Below are 21,470 nucleotides of genomic sequence, written 5' to 3'. Positions count from 1 at the left end.
TGGGAAGGATCTGAACCAGAACCTGACAGACGGGTAGGCTTCTGACCTGCAGAGAGGCCTCCAGAGCCACACAGCACGAGCACTGGTGGAAAGACAATAACAAGGTGAGCGAGAGGATCCGGGAGGCCCCACCAGCCACGGTGAAGGGAGGGTGTGCTGGAAAGGTTGGCTGACCAAGGGAAGGAATGTCAGAAATCCTCCTCCCTCCCCATTCGGAGCCTGAAATTCCTCCAACCAGGAGGCTGGGGGGAAAGTTAAGCAGTCCTGGCCCCACTGTGTGTGGCCACAAGGTCACAACCCTTCTGTCCTGACTGCAGTGACCATGAGCTCCAAGGCCCAACTGAGAGCCATCCATGTGGTATTGTCGAATTAGTGAATGTTTTGAATTCAAAAACCAGGCTGTATGATTTGCCACAAAAGCATGTCCTACAACACGACAGAGATCTGAAAGCGGGATGACTGCCCCGGGAAGGTCAGGATGGAGGGTCACGGCGGTCCTGGTGTCTGAGGGCAGAAGACTGCTATACCCGGGAGTGTCCAAAGAAGTCATTCTAAACAACAGAGCCACCTGCTCACCCCCGGACTCTCAGTTAAACCTCATCCTTGTTTCCAAAGGAGACCCTGCGCCAGCCCACTATTAACGGCCCCCTCTTTTTACATATATGTTTTTATTGATTTCAGAGAGAGGACGGGAGAGGGAAAGAAAGATAGAAACATCAACGATGAGAGAGAGCCATCGATGGGCTGCCTCCTGAACGCTCCCTACTGGGGATCGAGCCCGAAACCTGAAGCCTGGGCATGGGACCTGACAGGGAATCAAACCGTGACCTCCTGGTTCACGGGTCGACGCTCAACCACTGAGCCACACCAGTCGGACCAAAGGTAGGCTTTTAATCCCCATTCTAAGATGAGGAAACTCAGGCTCAGAGTAACTATCTTAATATTATAAACACGGCATTAACTCACTTTCCTTATTCTAAGCAACAGATGCTTTAGCTTAAGGATTTTCTCAAATCTACCCAGAACTTGAGGTCCAATGGATCTAAGGAGGGGCTGATGCCCCCCAAACCAGGAGGAAGTCCCACCACTAGCTCAAGGGAGCCCCTATCAGCCAAAGGAAGGGGAAGAACTTCCTTCAAACATTTCTCTGAACCCCAAAGGAGTGCCACAATAATTCTGTTTTTACTTCATCTTTTTCTTTGCTTTTCTTTTGTAAATCTTCCTGAGCAATCTCTTTGATCTTTCCAGGACTGGTGACCTTTTGCCATCAATGGCTGCTGCTCACCATGTGGGTTCTGGGGCAGGAATCCATCTCTCATGAGTTTCCCAAAACCAACCTTGCACTCAAACCCATGGACCACAGTGCCCCTCACAACTCGCTTCCCCGCCCCAACACCCATTAATGACTGTGGCTTAGGCCACAGGGACAAGGCCCCAGGAAGGGAGACGAGTCTAGAGGGCCGTGAAGGCAAGATGGGCCCATGCCACCGGAAGCCCATTTCCCCTCATGCCAGAGACCATTGTGGTTTGAGCTGCCCTTCTTCCGCTACCCATCATTCTCAGTTGCGTTAACTCTTCTGTTTTCTTTAAATCGCTGACTATCTGAAGCTATCCTATTTATTAATTTCCATATTTATTGTCTGTCTCCTCAAAGGAGGGTAAGCGCATGAGAGCAGGGGCTTGGCCAGTGGTGGGCACGCATATACTGGTTGAATAAATGAGCAAATAAAGCAGGAAGCAAGTGGCTCTCATGGAAAAACCCAGGGGCCTCACAAATGAACCCATTTAATCCTAACGTGGTCATACAATACCCCCAAGGTATTATATGCCCACATGGCTGGGAAGCGACAAAGTAAACCCAACTCCAAGAAGAAACGAGAAAATGCTGCAGGTGAGGAGAAGCAAAAGGACACGCCAGTGAGCCTCACAGGAAGGACAAGGTCAAGCTGCCAGGGGTGCCCACGGGACGGAACACCCTTTCCTCAAATGCTGGCTTCACTGCAAAGAATTAATTCTTCCATTTCCAGCATGCCGAGCCCAGGCAGGTCTGTGCCTCCTCCACGTCTCTGACTTGGTCCTGACACCTGCATTCGCCCAGGAAGAAACCCACCCAAAGCACGGGGTACCACGGCTGAGAGTACGCAGGACCAAGTCCTTATTTCGAGGCAAGAAAACCATAAAAGGCACGCATATAAGCCATTCTTGAAGAGGACATGTGACATCCCTCTCTACTTCTGTGTCCTTTCAAGTGAGGAGGTTGGAAATGGTGCAAATGTCCTTCCTTACAGCGTTGTCACTCATTCCTTCCTTCCTTCAAGCCTTTGTTCAGCCCACAGGTGTCACGCAGCCTCAGGAAGCCAGAGATGAGACGAGACAAAACCTGCCCTCTCACCAGTCCACTGGTGCCTGTGGTTTTGGCAGGTACTAAAAGACAAGCAGATAGCAACAGTACTTGCTTCCAAAACAAATAAGGCCACGCGGAGCGATGCTCTGACCTGGCCTTTATGGATGCAATTTAGATTCGATTGGGTACAAGTACCAGTTCAGGCAATGGGGTCATGGACTAACTCCAGGCACCAGGTTCCTACTCAATGACTCCCGCAGACCCCGCTTCCCTAGGCACCAAGCCGCTCACCCAGCCAACCCCATTTCCCAACATTCTTCAACCACATTCCCACCTCTCTCTCCAGTGCTGTCCCTCCTGACTCCCTGCCTCTATTTCCCCTGTATTCCTAAACCTGACTCCCTAGGTCCACAGCTTGGACATCCTACTCTCTCAACCCCAGGACCATCATCTCAGCCCGCCTTCACCACCCCACACACAGCCCAGGCCCGAGCTTCCACCTGGAGCCCCTTCACCCCTATGTTTACAAACCGTATTTCCCAGGGGTCTCTGTTCAACACCCCTATACATACGGCCTGACTGCCTGAGTACACCATACACACAGCCTGGAGTCCCAGGCACACGCACACCCATGTCCTGGGGAGCAGCCTCCCCCATCACCTCCAACTTCTTAGAACCCCAAGGCCGGCCGCTGACCCCCTGGCACCCGGGTCAGCACCCGACTCCTGAGACCCCTCCACCGACTGCACAGGAGCCCTCGCCGGCCGGACACCCCACGCGTGACTCCCGGGGACCCCGGCTCCCAAGGCCCTGGCCCCACGCCCCTCCCCTCCGGTGCCCTGGCGGCCCCGTTGCGCCCTGCCCGCGCCCCGCGCCCCGCCCGCCCCGCTGCGCCCGGGGCCGGCCCACCCGCCCCAGGCCCCGCTCCCGCAGCCCGGCCCGGCGCCTACCGTTGGCGATGAGCTTGGCCGACAGCTGCTTGACGAGCTCGGGGATCCGCTCCCACTGGCACTCGGAGCGGCAGCGTTCGATCTCCGTCTCCAGCCGCGAGCCCGCCTTCTTGGAGGCCATGGCGCCCGCCCGCCCGCCCGCCCGCGCAGGCCCCGCAGGCCCCGCCGCCGCCGGCGCCCCCTCGCCGCTCCCGCCGCTGCCGCGGGCTCGGGCTCGGGCTCCGGCTCCGGCTCCCGGCTCCGCGGCGTAACGGGAGCGCCGGCTGGGCAAGGGGCGGGGAGGCGACGGCAGCGGCGGCGGCGGCGGCGCGAGGAGCGGCCCCTGCCGGCCAGGGCCGGAGCCGCAGCCGGGCCGGTCGGGGCGCGGGCGGGGCCTGGAGAGGCCAGCGATCCCGGGAAAGGTCACCGCGCAGGCCGGCTCGGGGGGCTCGGCGGCCGGGATGGGGCAGGTGTGGGGACGGGCCTGCCTGAGCTTGTCCTGCCGGCTCGGGTGTCCAGCAGCTCCGTCTGGGCCTGGTTGGCGTGTGCCCCCGAGGAGGCCCTCTGCCCGGGCACCTTGGCCGCCACCCAGCCGCAGGTGGGCTGGGAGTCCATGTCAGGCAGACACAGCACCTGCCCGGGGCAGGGCTCCGTGAATGTCTGTGGAGTTGAACTGAGCCGGGCAAAGGCGCCAGCTGCCTTGCGCTCTGGGAAGAATGCGGTCACCAGTGGGGTTTCTCGTCTTGGCCCTGGAGACCCAGGGCTGGGGGCAGGTGCCCCGCTGCGCCTTCTTTCGGCTCTTCAGTAGCCATGTTGTGATCGCCTGCTGTGTGCCAGGCACTGTTTTAGGGGCTGGGGATATAGCGGAGAACCAAACAGACAGCATTCCTGCCTCGGTGGAGCTTAGATCCCCTTGAGGATGGAACTCCAGGCATGAGGAAGCACCAAGCCATCAGCAGCAGCAGCATCCCTTCCTGGTACCTTCCTCCGCCTTCCAGGAGCTCTCGCATGCAGGGTCGCCTCTCCGCCCCTCAGCAGCCCTGGGCTATTGGTGGAAAGAACAGATGTTGTGCCCCCCCCCCCCGCCCCCGCATTCCCCCATTTACCAATGAGGAAGCGGAAATGCAGACACTGAGAGATGTGATGAGGGAACATCAGGAGGTGCCTCCTGCTGGGACCAGCATAACCTTCAGGCACCCCCCAAGGCCAACAAGGTGATGAAGGTGGACCTGATGGACCTCAGACGCTGTGGACAGCCCAGAAAGGGGGAGTAGAATGTGAAAGTTTCAACAGGGGGCGCTTTGGTGCCCTGGTCCCGGTGGTTCCACCAACAGGGGAATAGGGAGGGGAGGAGAAGGAATCTCCACCGAGGAATTTCCCCTCCCCTGAGGCCCCTGTCTTGTCCTCTCTAACACAATGGTCTGTCTCTCCAGATGTTCGCCTGGAATGTTCTCTCCCCTCTGGCCCAGGAGGGAAGTACCTGTTCATTCTTTGAGACCCAGCCCAAAGGTCACCACGAAGCCTTGCTCAACATCTGACAGACCCCGGGTGATCCCACAGCAGTGGTATCTCCTCTGGGATAGGACTTTCTCGTAGCAAACTTTGCCGTAATCATAGGTAATGTTTATCCGGCCTCAGTTGCTGCACTGTCGTGTACATTGTTGGGGTCTATCTCTCTGCCCAGCCAGCTGATAAGTTCTAAGACAAGGCCTGTGATTTCACAAGGGCAAAGTGGAGCTTGAACCCTGACTCAGCTTGTGCGGTCTGGGCAGTGTTATTTAACCTTCCCATGCCTTCCAAACCTACAGCTCCTCAGCTGTAATGCCTATCCCACAGAGCTGGCTGAGAATTAAATGAGCATATACAAGAAAAGCAATAAAATGGTGTTGATTTGCCTTAAGAGTGCAATAAATGTGAGCTGTCATTCCGTGTCTCTGTACCCTTTCCACCCAGTGTAGGAGCTTGAATAAGAGAGTGACGAATGAATGAATGAATGAATGAATGAATGAATGAAGCTGGAGATCTCCAAGGTCTAGAATCAGCCTTCAAATGGTTTCCTTTAGGGTTCAGCACAATAATAAATAAACAACGGCGCCTGCCTGCGAGGCTGCCACCTTCACTGCAGGCCACCATGGACTCTTCCCATCAGAGGACTCTTTGGACCGTTTGCTTGAGCGTGGAGGTGGCTGGGGTTCAGGGTTGAGAGCAAAGGCTGACAAACTGTCAGCCTGACCCAGCAGAGGGAAAGAACGTTGGGAGCCTTCACTGCGTGGAGCCAGAGAGCGGGACCTCTCGGTCGCTGGGCTCCTTCCCATACCTGCGAGGTTGGATCCTCGCCCGCCCATTGCCCAGGCTGCTCTGGCAGCTGTCCCAACAACCGCAGAGGCAAAGCATTACCTGAGGAGAAGATCCCCACATTGCTTTCCAGGCGAGCTTACCTGTAGGTGGCACTGAGGGAAATTCGGGAGTGGGAGGTCATTGGTGCTAACGATAGTAATTAAGCCAACATCTTTTTTCCAGGCATTGGTATTACAGGTTTGACAAGAATGTGAGAAATCACAGTCTGTAGCCGAATCCAGCCTGGAAACCTGGCAATCCCCGGCAGGAAAGATGGCTTCAGGCTAATTTCTTGAGAAAAGCTGGCTTGTCTGGGACAGTGAAGCCAGGCAGAGCCTCAGAGCAAAGGTCAGCACAAATGGGGGTGCCTCTGTGGTCTGGAAATCTCCTGTTCCTCTTTTCCTGAAAGCCTAGGTTCCCTGTACAACTAGAATAGAGGAAGAGGTGGACAGCGGGAGGGGGAGGAGAGAGAACTGGCCGGTGGGGTGGGGGGAGCTCAGGGGAAGCAGACACAAGTGAAAGGAAGGGCTGGGCCTTTGCCCTTGTGCCTCCCTCAGCCTGGAAGGCTCTTCCCCACATACCCGCCGGGTCCTCCCTCCCGTTCATTAGGTCTCTGCCCAAGGTCACCTCCTCAGAGAGGCCCTCCATGACCAGCTGGCTATACAAACCCTTGGCTCCCTCACCTCTCACTCTGCTATGGTTTTCTTCCTGCCACCTGACTTACATTTGTTCCTTTAGTATTTCTTTTCTGCCTCCCCTCACTAGAATGTAAGCACCATGAGGGCAGGGATTTTTGTGTGGTTTTGTTCACGGCTGCATCCCAGCACTGAGAATGGTACCCGGCATGTAGTAGGTGCTCAGGAAATATTTGTGGAATGGGTGAACGAGCAGAAGGAAGTGGGTGGGGCTGGGTTGGACAGGGGGACTCCAGGCATGCGCATCCCAGTGGACAGGCCCACAAAGAAGTGGGAATCAGCTCGCTGAAGCACTTGGGTCAGGTGTAAGCGGGGACAGAAATCCCGAAGCAGCAAAGGACAGGGGTCTGTGTGCTGACACAACAGTCACTTCTTACCTTTGACCCTTTGACCTCGCCATGCCGAGCAGCAACCCAGTCATCTGGCTGCCTGAGCCCCGAGCAGCTGGCCCTGTGGCAGGCGCTGCCGCATTGCTCATGGGGAACATGGAAGCCAGGCCCCAACTCGCAGGCCTGGGGCTTGGGTGATGACAGCTGCAGCGCCTTTGGATGGCTTTAATGATGAAATATTTGATACAGGAGGAAACATATCATCAAGAGGCACCTATATAATAAAGTCATAAAATGAACACCGGGGAACGGACCGACTATCCCAGAGTTAACCACCAGCTTGATTTCTGTGTTTTTGTTAAGCCCTCGCCTTTTAAAAAAGTAGTTTTATCAACCAGCAAACTCACTTTCTGCCACCCTTTGTAGTATGAGTGTGACGCGTACCCGTACACGTGCCATGGTTTGGTTTCCACTTCCTAAAGATGACACCCCGTTCTGTGACGTGCTTTGTTTGCTCATTAGGTTCCGGGATTTGTCCCTGTTGCACGTGGCTGCCTGTGGTGCCTTCCTTTTCCCTGGTGTGCAGTACTCCCTCTGTGACGCCACCACACTTGAGTTATCATCCTCCAGGCTCCTATCCCCAGGGCCCAGGTTTGTCTTTACAAACGAGCCTGCTGTCATAGGAGCTGCCCCCATGCCCGCGTTTTGAGCAGGGTTTCAGAGGATGATTTCAGATGACGCTGTGCCCCTTCCCCCTTCAAGGTCTTCTTTCTTCCCAGGTGTCGCCTGCTGCTGCCTGGAGCCAAGGTTCCCACCGCAGGGACAAACTAGTGGGGACCTTGCAGCGCTACTTCAGTCCAGGCACGGAAGCCAGTGTTTCTAATTTACCGTCTGTGGCCATTCGAGAGGGATCGACAGATGGAGGAGGCTGGCTGGCCCCTCGAGGGGAGTCTGTTCCCAGGATGGCCTTCAGCTTTGCGAGTCCAGAAACACGTGGGTGCTCCCGGGTGCTCCACCATCCCACTCATGAAGCCCATCAGAGACCACTGTTACACTCCACGCCCACTTTCCCGTGTGGTGGAAGCCACTCCCCCAGCATCCCACACCCAGAGACCCTGCCCCCTGGGTCAGGGTGCGTACAGAGCTGAAATGGTTGTTGGGAACTTGTTTTTGGTTTAACCATATGCGCTAGGAATCCCTTATCTTCATGAGTGTTTTTTCACACTCAGAGTTCTGGGAACACTTTCCTGTGATACATCACCTGTCCTACTTTTCTCCAGAAAGGCAAAGCGTGGCTTGTGATAAAATGCCCTCTTATACGTACGTGTAAACAACAACAAAGGAGAGATCATCTGACCAGCTGGGCAGCCAGAGACACATACCAACAGTCCTGATGGTTTTCTTACTCAGAATCAGATGCCTGCTTGCGGGAGGATCTCCGTGCAGGACCTCTCCCCGGGGAGTCGCGGGCATGCCGTTCCTTCCTTCGGCATTTGAGGTCATCACTGGATGAGAAGAGCAGCAGGCCTGGGTCAAGCCCTGCCTCCACCCATCTCCAACTGGCTTATGACCAGGCACCCTGCAATTTTCTCATTTGTAAAATGAGATCACTGCTCTAGGCGGCTGCTGGGCTCCCATCCATGATTCTATCTTATCAGAGTGAGGCTTGGACAGCTGCTAGCATGTGAGGAAGCCCAGGTTCCCTTACTGATATGTGGGTTCTCCCAGGAAGGGGACTGCAGCACCCCTCTTAGCTCTCAGGCAGCAGATTGGGTGTGGAGGGAGGAATGCCACCCTGAAGCTGGAGTTAGGAGGCCTGGGTCTGATTTCCATCGCTGTAACTAGCCTGCTGTGTGACCCTGTGAAAGTCATATCCCCTGTCTGGGTGTCAGTTAATTCTCACGTTAATTAATTGTGTGGGAGATGATCTCTAGCATTCCAGTCAGGTGGGGTTTGAGAAATTCATCCACTGAGAAGCAAGACGAAACTCATTTAAATACATGGTTAGAATAAGTGGGAAATACACTGAGTGGCCAGATTATTATGACCTCTGAAGGCATAATAATCTGGCCACTCAGTGTATATCCTATTTAATAAATGGCTAATATACAAATTGTCCCCTCGACCAGGAGTTCAACCAGCAGGCAGGCTGGCCAACTGCCCATGTCCCCTCCCCCTGGCCAGGCTGGCCGGACCCCACCCATGCATGAATTCATGCACTGGGCCTCCAATATATATATACTGAGTGGCCAGATTATTATGCGTTCAGAGACCATAATAATCTGGCCACTCAGTGTAAGTATGATCTGTTAGGTACTTGGGGAAGGAACGGGGACGATGATGTTACCAGCTAACCCCCAGTAACACATCAGTTCAGGTCAGCGCAGCACACCAGTACTTTGGTTGGTTGAAGGAACACAAAAGCCTCTGTCAGAGAGCAGAATGCCCTCCTGAGGGATCTGTTGTTTGAAGAGCAGCCGGCAAGGCTTGCAGACCCGGTTAGCAACTCAATCTCTTTCAGCCTCGGGGGGTGGGGCCCGCGCTGCTGAAATGAAAGGCGGCGGCAGCCAATGAGAGAGCCGACCGATGAGGTCATGGAGTTCCTCGGCGTTTCATTGGTGGATGCGCAAGGCTTCGGCCGGCTGCAGGGAGGGGTGGTGGGTCGCAGCCAGGGCACCAAGTCAGGGCCGGGACTTTCTCCCAGCATTTATCTACCCCGAGGAGCGAGCCACGCAATGAGCACAATGAGTGCGACCCGGTCTCCTCCTGCAGGAAGAAGTGCAAATGCCCAGAGGCTGGGTTTCCTTATTCTGGGGGAACCCTTATGTTCTTTGGTGAAAGCGGAGGGTGCTTTGTTATAGTCCAATAAAACGCACTAGCCATTTTGGACGTTGAGCGAAGTCTGTTGGCTGGTCATCTTTTATTTCCCCCACTCAAGGTCGGGAACAGAGACATTTCTGACGTTTTGAAACTTTTTAAAACCGTGATTCTCAAACCCTGATAGTGCAAAGGGGTCCAGAACGCGGGTTGCACACCAGGCTCCGTGCCCCTTCTCCAGTCCTGTCTTTGCAACCTGCAGGTGAAGAAAATGACAAGGCCAGGAGTGTGGGCCCCACTTTGGGCAACCACACATTGAAAGAATTATCAAAACTTGTTAGAAATGCAAACTCCTGGGCTGTGCCAGCCCAGACCTACCGGCACCTCTAGTAGTAAACCAATAAACATCAGTTGAAGAAAAGATCACTTTCCCCACCTTCCTGAGGCCCAGCTGCCTTCCCTTCGTGGGTTGCAGGAGACCCCGCAGCCTGTGTTCTCTCATAACAAACACCCCTCCCAGCTGACCCGTGTGGGTTCCTGTGATTTACCCATGTGAACCTAAAAGTAAAAGGCCAAAGCAAGAGGCGACACGCATTTATGTGAGATCCAAATGAATTGCTATTTGGGAAGTGCTGATTCAGGCAGAAACCCAAATAGTGTTCAGATTAGTGGGTGAAGGCAAGGGGTCTTTATGAGGAAGGGGATAACTAAATGAATAGGAGGAAGGGATTTCTGTTGGGGTTAATAAGTGAAGGAAGAGATGTCTACAGGTGCAAGTAAGTGGAGTTATTCTTTAGCTCAACATGGTGGTGTTAATGCTAAGGAATGTCCGTCATTCTCAGTCTGGTAGTCAGAATGTCTGCTTCCCTGTTAACTGTGGTTTGGAACACGATGTTGCTTTCGGCCAGTTCCAAGTTCAAACATAACAAAGGTCTGAGGTCTAAGATGTACAAGGCAGTTCCTCTGGGATGGCAGCTTCGACTCCATTTTTTTTAGAAATACATTTTTATTGATTTCAGAGAGGAAGGGAGAGGGAGAGAGATAGAAACATCAATGATGAGAAAGAATCATTGATCAGCTGTCCCCTGCATGACCCCACACTGGGGATAGAGACCACAACCTGAGTATGTGCCCTGACAGGGAATCGAACCATGACCTCCTGGTTCATAGGTCCACGCTCAACCACTGAGCCACGCTGGCCAGGCATCGGTTCCATTTTGAATTGGCTGCTTTTGCATTGTTTTCCACCCACTCAAGGACTCCTAAGGGGTTCAGCTTTGTTGTACAAACAAGGAAACTGGACCAAGTGACTTGCCCAGGTCATGTGGCAACCAGGGACACCGTGGGAAAGTGAGGACAAGAGAAATGAGCTTTCAGGCCACTGCTGCCTCCCCGGGGACTCTCCCTCATGCCCCAGGGCTCTCTGCACAGCTAGACTGTCAAGTCAACCCTCGTGCCTCCTGTTGCAAAATACTGCTTGGAATAGTCTGTGGTCAGCAGAAAGATGCTGACAGCAATGTCTATTCTAGGAAGTTATTTTATTTTTTGATGAACTACAGTGGACTGGATGGCTTGAATGAGTCTGTGGCTGAAGGTGCATGCCATATTACACTGGTCCTCGCCCCACCCAGATTTCTTTTATATGATGTAAGAGGACATCTTTTTAAAGATGTCCTTGTGTAACAGTCTCTGTTGCTGCAGCCCAGGCAAGCCAACCCTTTCGCCCAGAAGAAAACAGTCCCAACTGCCCCAGAACGCTCTTCTAAGGAGCATTCCCAAGGAAATGGGGCCCTGGCACTTACTTGGCTTGGGACCGCAACAGATGTGTGCTGAGCAGCTGGCTCAGCCTTGACCACCTGGGTGACTGTTGTCAAACGCAGAGCTGGTGCTGATCAGGGAAGCAGGGAGCAGAAAAGGTAGAATTAGATGCCCTTACTCACAGGAGGCAGAATGGCCATTTGTCGGCATTGTGGCCACCTGGGATCTTGATCTCCTTCCCTGCATTTGGAGAATCCCCCACCTGATAAGGCCAAACCTTCCTTCCGCTGGAGAAGCTGAACTGCCAGGCGCCCATGGTGCCAGACTCCCTTATGGCTACAGTGAGGCTAATGACCTCAGCCCTGCAAGGCAGACGCCACTCAGAGTCCGGGGCAGCTGTGTTTCGATTCGGTTGTGGTTATCTGCCAGCTGGGGATGAGGTTGGTGCTGGTGCCCGTGGGTGCCCAGGCCCAGTAGTGGTAACAGCCGTCTCTCTCCTGCCAGAACAGCCTCTTCGCCCCGACTGCCCAGCTCTGGCCTGACCCCCTTCCTCCCGGAGATTATGAAGACCTGACATTAACCCGTTTCTGCCTAAATGAGCCAGGGTTGGTTTGCGTGGCTTGTAAGGGAGTAGGGTGCTGGCAGAAGCTTCCTGAAGGAGGGCCAGGCACTGGCGGGGCAGGAAGAGGTGCGGGCACCCAGGGAGAGGATGTGGCCGCTTGGCCTGGAGAGGCCCCGCAACACCGCTGCCCTCAGAGTCACAAGTTGTGCGGAGGGAAGGGAGTCACACAGCGGTCAAGTCCTCCAGCTCTTTGCAGGCAAATCTGGGAGGGTTTTCCTGTGGTCCGGCTTCTCTTCCTTTGCTGATTTCTGAGCAAAGACCCTCGGGCTTCCCCCGGCGGGAGGGGAAGTAGGGTTAGGAGGGAAAATTACTATCAGCCTCATCACAGGCAGCTTCTCGGGTTTGATGGGGAATCTCCAGGTGCTCCCAGGCCTCGAGCCCAAAACGCTGCTAAGTCCTTCACCTAAAGTACTATGTTAATTAGGGGTGGACTTCCTGTCACACTTAGCATCCTGGGCACTCAACCCAGCACCCGCCACCTGCGGCCTTCTGCAGGTCATTGGCTCTGTGTGTCCACTTCTCGCTGTGCCCCTCCTGTGGGCTCTGGATTCCTGGGCAATAAGCATCGTGCCTTAGTCCTCCGTGCAACCTCCCGGATGCACAGCTGCCCCGGGCTCATCAGCCACCCATCCATTCAAAAAGGGTGCCTTCAGGGAGCCCAAAAGGAAAGAGAAGGGAAGTCCCTCCCCCTTCACCAGGCTCATCTCCTTTCCAAGAGGAAGGAGCACTTGGGGTTTGCAGCTCTCTGTCTGTCATTTTGTCTGACACATTGTGCTTTCATATAACTGGTGCCCACAACTCCTCCCGCGACAGGCATTTGGGTGTTTGCTTCTCTGAATAGATCCTGAGTGTCCGAAAGGCCAGGACTCGGTCTTGATCACTTCCACTTCCCTCACATCATCTGGGTTGATGGGTGTCATGCTATCGTTATTGAATGAAGAAACATTCATTGAATGCAATTGTCATGTCAGAGACTACCTACAACATCTGTGTAGTGTGTTAGAATGTGTAATCTTTAAAACCAGTTGAGATATAAGTCACGTAGCATACAGCCTTCATTTAAATAATATCATTCAGTAGCTGTTAATATAATCAGAGTTGTGCAACCGTCACCACAATCAACGTGAGGACTTTTTGTCACCCTCGAAAGAAACCTTGGGCTCACGGGCAGCCACTCCTCGCTGCCCCACTCCAGCTCCTGGCAAACACGAGTGGATTTTCTGTCCCTGTGGCCTTGCCTACCTGGCCATTGCATATACATGGAATCACACTAGATTAGCTCTTCATAATTGGCTTCTTTGACTTAGCATAGTGTTTTCAAGGTCCCTCCACACTGTAGCACAGTATCAGCACTTCACTCAACTTGTGGGTAATGGTCGGATAATGTTCCATTGTGTGGACACCACATTTATTCGTCCACTCATCAGACAAGGGTGGCCTCCACTTCCTGGCTATTGTGAACAAAGTTCCCGTGAAGGCTGGCCACTGGGCTGCCCCCGGGCAAAGATTTCCCAGGAGAAGGTATGGCTCCTGTTACAGTGGCTGTCGACTCACGTCTCAGAAAGTAAGGTGCGCCGATGCCGGGGGGACCTGTGGCTGAGGCGGGCGACCTGTGGCTGAGGCGGGCGACCTGTGGCTGAGGCGGGCGACCTGTGGCTGAGGCGGTGAGTCACGCCTTCCACGCTGTGGAGGGAAAGACAGGGCTCCAGCACCATAGACTGCATCACACCACCTCGCTGTGATCTGGGTTTCTTTCTTCCGCAAGCGTGCAAATCAATATTTGGCATCTGGTGGGCCTTTTTCCAAAGGTTATCTCAGGATAAACCCCTCAGTGTCTTGAAAATGGAAATTATTCCATTATTCCGCAACATCCCAGGGAGTGGCCCGACCATGGGGGAGATGGAGGGGGTGAGCAAAAAGTAGCTTCCAGGGTAAAGAGGCCACGAAACGCAAAGTCGGCTTGATATTGGGGGTGGGCAACGGTAGGTTTACAGCTGTAATACAAATAAATAATAACACAACAATAAACTGTGTTTCGAGTACCCACAACTGTAAACCTACTTTTGCCGCACCCTGTATTCAATCCTTGCCACTTTTCCTAGAAAACAAACATGTTGTAACTGCCCTACTTTGCAAAGGTCTGCGTTTCCGCTTTTCTTTCATTTCATTGAATTCAGTTCCATGGGTAGTTGGTAAGCAGCTCCTCAGTGTTCAGGATGGTGCTGAGTTCTCTCCCTCCCCACCCCTCCTAACGGAGCAAAAGAGGAGGAAAAGTCCCAGTCCTGGAGTTCAGGGTCTGCTGGGAGACGGATGGATTGAGAAAAAGGCCAGGCAAGAAGGCAAGGCAGGGCAGATGACTTGGGGGCGTGGCTCCTGATGTGGTCTCCGCCCAGCACCCCTCTTCGTCATGCACCCCCTTGGATTTTGAGGAATGACCTCAAACTAGCATCTATTCAGTGCCTGTCAGGGCGAGGCGGGGCCCTCCTCCAGCCATGACTGGCACACGACCCCCACCCCCATGTGCGTGCGAGACACACACACACACACACACACACGCACGCACGCACGCACGCACGCACACACGCACGCACGCACACACACACACGCACACACGCGCACACACGCGCGCACACACACACGCCTTTTGAGGCTCCCTTCAGCACTGAGGCCCAGATGAAACCATCCTCAGCCCAGGGCAGTCCAGGTTCCTGCCCTTCCTTGCCACGCCTGGGTCTTTGTTCCTTTGTTCCTGTGGTTGTCCCACCTCCTGTCACCCGTTCCCTTTTTTGCTTAAGTTATTCAGGAGTAGTTTTCGTTGCTGAGTGGGACATAGGTTAATTTTAAGTCCATCAGAGTTGGAAAGGACTGTGCAGAGCCCCCGCCCCACCCCCCACATGCTCAGCATGGGACATCCCACACCATGGGACTCACTGCTCAGAGTGGCCTGTGGGTGCAGTAGGTTCTGAACTTTGTACCATCTGCTCCCTCCCCCTGGGCATCATCTGGGTTAAACTTTTAATCCCCGATTGGCTGCCTCCCACCGGTCAGCACGCTCTGGGTGGACGGTCTCCCTTACCTGTTGTTCAGAGAATGTTTTAAAACTGTTTTGAACAGAACCACTGAAATGCCAACCTGTTGCCTGCAGCTCTCCTCTTACTGTATCTCTGCTCTCCTCCTCCAGGCTGAGACCAAGCGCTGGCTGCTCGTTGCTGGTGGAACCAGGCCTGCACTGTCCTTTTAAAAATCCTCATGAAATCTTTCCAACATGCAAAAAAATGCAAAGAACTCTGCCGAACACCTGTGTGCTACCACTGAGCTCGAGGAAGAAAGCATTAGAAACGCATTTGGGGCGCCTGTGTAAGTGCCTCTTACAGAGCCCAGCTCTAAACCAGCGCGGTGCCACTCGCTTGTACATGTGGGGTGGGCCGCAATTCTCAAAAGATGGAGAAAATTGCTAACAATTATTACCCCCATTGATGTATTTTTCTGCCTCCAAAATGGATCAAGGCAGGCCCGGGCGTTGAGCTGGAATTTTTGTTGTTGTTGTTAATTCTCACCCAAGGATATTTTTCCCATTGATTTTTAGAGAGAGTGGAAGGAAGGGAGAGGGAGAGAGAGAGAGAGAGAAACATTGATGTGAGAGAGACACATCGATGGGTTGCCTCCCGCTTGTGCCCCAACCAGGGCCGGGGACCAAGTCTGCAACCGAGGCACGTGCCCTTGACCCAGAATCGAACCCAAGACCCTTCAGTCTGTGGGCAGACCCTCTAACCACTGAGCAAAACCAGCTAGGGCTTGAGTTTAAATTTTGACCTCAGCCCACTGTGCCCCCTTCTCCTAATAACAACCATACAGTCCAGGTGGGGGTGCAGGTCAGGCCCGAATTGTGACATGTCACCCAGGCCCATGACCTTCCCCTCTGCCCAGACCTCCCGCAGGGCTACAGGCCCAGCTTCTTCCCACTCTAGGCTCCCCCTTCAAGCTGCAGAGTGTATTCGTGGCCTTAGACCCTCCCTCAATATTTGTAATCCATCAATATCTTCTGTGATGTTGGAGCACTAGGAGTCAATCAGACGCTATAGAGAATTTACAGTGTAACTACCCGGAGAACTCCAGTCCTTGGCAGGCTGAGGGCCTGTGCCACCGAGACAGTGACTGGAGGAGAACAATAACATTATCCCTGTTTTGCAGATGAGGAAACTGAGGCCCAGAGAAGTCTGACCCTCCAGTGGGGGTCCCAGGCAGCAGTGAGGGGTGGTATCAAACTTGCTGAGAAGATGGAATGTTGAGGCAGCATCTTGCCCAGACCTGCCACCGAAGGCTGATTCTAACGTCTGGCCAGGCCGGTCCAGCCATCGTTTTGGTTGTTTTCTAGCCACTCGTGGGCACACCATGTTGTTCAGTGAAGGGGCCTGGGGTGCCCTAACTCTGGGTGTCCTCTGCGTTCCCCATCATCACCAGCCGCAGCCTCACGCTGCCACGGGGGTGCAATTGGGAAAGCAGACTTGTGATTTGGCTCGGCTGCATCATCTGTGACTATGAAAGTTTGAGAGAATAAACACGAATAATATTTACCAGAAACATCCATGGATGCTTGACATACATGATTATCGTACAAAAGTGAGGTTCTTGACCCACTCTGAGCATGTGGCTCAGCATCATCTGCAGCCGAACATCCTGCCAAGTCAACATGCAGACGGGCAGCAGCGGGCAGGAGGGGCCTGAGAGAGCGGGCGGCCCCAGGCTGTCCCCCAGCCCACGCCTCAATGTGGCAGCTTAGTCCCGGCCTTTGGTATTGCCTGGTTTTACACTGGGGATTAGTTCTTCTTTGTCTTATAAATAGCCAGACACATGCCTGGGTTAGCTGTTAATCCATGGGGCTGGCTCTGAGATTTCAGAATCACGTCTACCTCAGTCTGAGCTGATCGTACACACCACACAGCGACCCCCGTTAAAGAAACACAAAGTCAAAGCACAAGTCCCATTTTGAGGCTGTGCCTGGCTCTGAGGCCTGATCACAGAACGGAATAGGCTGAGAACAGGCCACAGGAGGCAATCCCGGTACTGTCATCCCGATCGCCCCCTCCGGCCACAGGCCCTCCCACAGGGGACGGTGGCAGCATTCCCAGGTAATTCTGTTTTTTTATTATAAATATATTTTTATTGATTTTTTTTACAGAGAGGAAGGGAGAGAGATAGTTAGAAACATCGATGAGAGAGAAACATCGATTCAGCTGCCCACTGCACACTCCCTACTGGGGATGTGCCTGCAACCAAGGTACATGCCCTTGACCGGAATCGAACCTGGGACCCTTCAGTCTGCAGGCCGACCCTCTATCCACTGAGCCAAACTGGTTAGGGCCCAGGTAATTCTTTTTTGCCATAAACTTCTGCGATTTGGTCAGGAGGTTTCAGGGCCCAGAGAGAGGGAGGGAAGGGGACAGTGATCAAGAACAGGACTGGAGACCAGGAGGGTGGGCTATAGTTTCTAAGAAATAAGAAAGGACTAAGATTGCAAAAACAGCCCAGCTGGTGTGGCTCAGCGGTTGAGTGGTGACCCAAGAACCAAGAGGTCACTGGTTCGATTCCGGGTCAGGCACATTCCCTGGGTTGTGAGCTCCATCCCATGGTGGGGGCATGCAGGAGGCAGCCGATCAATGATGTTTCTCTCCCATCAGTGTTTCCATCTATCTATCTCTCTCCCTTCCTCTCTAACAATCAATAAAAACATATTTTTAAAAGATTGCAAACATTGCAAAAAGATTGCAAAAATCACAAACAACTGGCAAACAGACTGTCTCCTCAGCAAATGAAAATCCATGGCTCTTTCTGTGCATCCAGTTTGAAACGTGCTTTAGAAAGAGGTCCTGCCGTTGCAAACTTGATGCAAATTATAAACAGTGAGTTGGACACCGTCCAGCGGCAGGAAGCCCAAAGTCAACCGTAAACAAATGGGCCAACCAACCACCCAAGCTTCTAAGTGAAGGGCACATTTATTTCACTCTCAAATGTTCGTTTTAGTTGGTTGAGCTCAAGATCACAATGTCTTGAGAAAAGCTCTCAGGTGTCAGTCCAGGCAGGGCCTCTCCCGGAAGTAGGTGAGAAGCAGGAGAGATTTGCTCAACTACAGGCCCTGGGAGATGGCGCTGTTTGGGCTTTTTTTTTTTTTTTTTTTTTTTTGGCTTCAAGCTCAGAGGCTGGCACTTCTGCCCTAACGCCCATTTTGGGGGGCAGGGGACGGGAGGGCCCCAAATGCTTCCTCCCCACCAGGTTGGGGTCCCACTCCACCAGTGCTATTGGCAGATTCCAGCTTGGTTTTCTTCCGGAGTCCAGATCACAATAACTACCACTAATTGAACACCTACTGTGCACCACTGTTGGTTGTGCTAGGTGCTTTTAAACATCTGGAATCCATATATCTACCCTGGGAGGAGATTGCGCTATACTCGTTTTAGAGATGAAACTAAGGCTTAGGAATATGACTCATTCGACATCACATGGTTTGTAGAATGGGGGAGTAAGAGTTTGCACCTGCAGAGATTTAAAAATTATGTCCTCAAATTCTTCAGTGCTTTTCCCTTTCAAAGGCGGGACCTGATTCTCTTCCCCTTCAGTGTGGTTGCACTTGGTTGCTAGATTCTAGAGAATGTAATGCCAGTGACACTGGAGGTTAGGACAGTAAAGGAGCTGTGGCTTCCTCCTTGCTTTCTCTTAGATCATTAGCTTAGGCCCTAAGCCTTAGGGGAAGCTGGTTGTCACATTGTAAGGCAGCCCTATTGAGAGGCCCAGGTGGCACGCTGCCTGCCAAGCAAGCCATTCTGGAAGCAGATCTGCCAGCCCCAGTCAAGCCTTCAAATGATGGCAGCCCTGGGCAGCACCTTCACCTTGACAGCAATCCACACGAGACTTTGATCTGAGCAGGGACCATCCAGCTAAGCTGCCCCCCGATTCTTGACACATAGGAACTGGGAAATAATAAATGGCTATTGTTGCAAACCACTAAGTTTTGGGATGATTGGTTATGCAGCAATAAGTAACTAATATAGCCCCCAGGCCTGTGCTCACCCCATCAATGGCTGCTGCCTCCAAAATAATGGAATTAGGTGACTATTTCTTTTTGGAAGACTGAGAGGAGCTGGCCTTGGATGGAAGGCAGGGGAGTTTAAGAGGATAAAGGTGAGGGATAACCACGAAGGTAGCAGCAGGAGAGTCATGTCTAAGGCAGGTCTGAGTCCCAGAAGACTGGGTGGGTGGCAGCCAAGGAGAGCAGGAGCCAGCTGCCAAGAGCTGAGGCGATGAAGCCCAGGCATCCCCTGCCTTCTGATCACTCAGGGGCTGGTTTCCGCGGAGCCCTCAGGTCACAGGCAGGAGAGAGTGCTGAGTGGGCGGCGAGGGGGCAAGACCTTGAGAGGACTCTGCACAGAGGCAGTGTCCGCTCCTGCCAAGGCCCTGCCAAGGGCAGCCTCCTGCAGATGGGGGACAGTGGGAAACTGTGTTCCGCTACCTACACAGTTTCAGCTCCAGCAAGTAGATTGGAGCCATTCTCCTAAGACACAAAATTACCGACACTGTTGTGTTTCTTTCATAATCTTAATTCCAAAAACATCCTGTAAACCCCGCCCCTCCATAAACCTTCTACACACAAATTCAAACCAGATATCAAGTCTTTGAATGCTGACAGGTTTATTCTTTTCTTAAATCTTGAACACATACATCTTTACACACAGAGAAGATGGTAAAAAGTAAACCCTTCCTGCTTTGTTAAAAAACCCCGCCCTGGCTGGTTTGACTCAGTGGATAGAGCATCAGCCTGCAGACTGAAGGGTCCCAGGTTCGATTCCGGTTGGGGGGGCACATGCCTGGGCTGGGGGCTTGATCCCCAGTAGGGGACGTGCAGGAGGCAGCCAATCAATGATTCTCTCTCATCATTGATGTTTCTATCTCTCTTTCCCTCTCCCTTCCTCTCTGAAATCAATAAAGAAATATATTTTTTTAAAAAAGCAATGTTATCATATTTTTTAAAAATCAATGGAAAAATATCCTTGGGCGAGGATTACAAAAACAAAAACAAAATAAAACTCATCCATAAAACTTTCTGGCCAAACTCCCGAAGCAAGAAAACATCGCATTTCTACACCACAGCCATTTTTGGGGTACGGGTGTGTTTCCCAGTCCATATGACTCACTCAGACCTGCCTGAACAAAGGGAAAACTAAGGCCACGGAGGGAAAAAGGAAAACATGCCTCTTATGTGTTGAAGACAAGTAGCTATGAAAACACTCAATAGTTCATAGTATAAAAATTCTCAATTGCGTAGAGTTTACCTGTAACCAACAGCAATTGTCACTGTAACAAAGCATTCAAAGACCATCGGCCTATCGAGGCATATCTACAGCAACAAAAGAAACATGTAATTAGCTCTTCTAAACAAGCCAAGAAGAGGAAAAGTTCCGTATAAATTAATACTTGAAGATTCTACAGGCAAGAATGAGTGCATTCAAAAAAAATCTACCCTAAAGTATTATAAATCTAATATGGGTTTCAGGAGAGCAGGCCTAGAGAAGCTACTCCTAACTAAATGCAGGAGGTACCAAGCAAAGAAAAACAAGCCACCCCCTTTGGGGAGAATTAATAGGAGATCAATACTAACAAAGATAAAGGAAGATGGCATAGAAGAGGCAGATATAAAATTGATCTTTGACGGAAGAACGATTTTATTTCTTGCATCTTAAAAATGTCTTATGTTCTTCCAGAGAGACTCAGAAAAGAAGCCATGGGAATAAAATTGGGATTGCATACCACCTGAGGGACTTTGTCAAAGGTTTGCCCCGAAAGGGCTTTTTCAAAGAGGTTAAAAGCCTGCTCTAACTGCCATCCAAAGCGATGTTCTCAACCCACAGGAGAAGAAATCACTTGCTCCCAAAGCAAGCCCCACCCATAGACTTCACGTCGAGTACCTTCCGCTTCTTCCTTCTTTTCAGCTGGACTTTTCCTTTTGGAACATTCGGCGTGGATGAGAAAAGGAGACAGATATGCAGGTAAAAAAGAACCTTGTCAAGCCAGGCAGAGTACACGGCGAAGACCAACAAAAGAAAAGCTGCAAGCAAGTTTCTGCAAACAGACGCTTCCTCCCTGGATGACAAATGAGCACTTGGTCGGGGCCAGGATGCGGAGGCAGCGGCGCGCCGGAGCAGCACGGATGCGCCTGAGCAGTCCAGGGAATGATGAATTAGCGACCGCTTATCAGGCGTCGAACAGAACCAGCCACACAGCGGTTGCAAAGGCACCTTCAGAACCAGCCCTGTAGACACCGGAAACGAAGTTTTGGCCAGAGATGAACATGCACCCATGTCACGTGTGAAAAGAGAAGTTTTAAGAGGGGCACAGAGTCCAGCGCTTTTATTTTAGAGACACACCCACTCTGGCCGCGCTTCTTTGGCCGGAAAGGCCACCTTGGGCCGCTGCACAGCTGAGGCGGCCGGACCGCAAAGAGCTGTTGGAAACGGCCTGTAACAGTTAACTTGGTGGCTACACGCAGACAGAAGCTGCTGCAGGTGCAGTGTCTAAGGCTGCTTCATCCCAACAGGGTGACTTGGACGACAATAAGGTCAAGTCCAGCTTCCCTGAGAAAGGTGGGAG

The 21,470-nt window shown here is 52.6% G+C and overlaps 1 protein-coding gene across 6 annotated transcripts in view; it reads right to left on the bottom strand.

Moving 5' to 3' along the window:
* Positions 1-3,454, bottom strand: part of TTC7B (tetratricopeptide repeat domain 7B) — a 204,841-nt gene extending 201,387 nt beyond the window's left edge. For all 6 annotated transcript variants that reach the window (XM_080685190.1, XM_080685192.1, XM_080685194.1 and 3 more), the window contains exon 1: positions 3,295-3,454. In XM_080685190.1, coding sequence (XP_080541316.1) covers positions 3,295-3,415 — 121 coding nt within the window. In that variant the 5' untranslated portion in view covers positions 3,416-3,454. The remainder of the gene's footprint in view (positions 1-3,294) is intronic.
* Positions 3,455-21,470: the final 18,016 nt, after the last annotated feature.

The sequence above is a fragment of the Plecotus auritus genome (assembly GCF_963455305.1).
Source record: "Plecotus auritus genome assembly, chromosome: 1".
NCBI classification, from domain to species: Eukaryota; Metazoa; Chordata; class Mammalia; order Chiroptera; family Vespertilionidae; genus Plecotus; species Plecotus auritus.
Note: the sequence above shows the minus strand (reverse complement) of the source record. Positions and strands in the feature narration are given on the sequence as shown.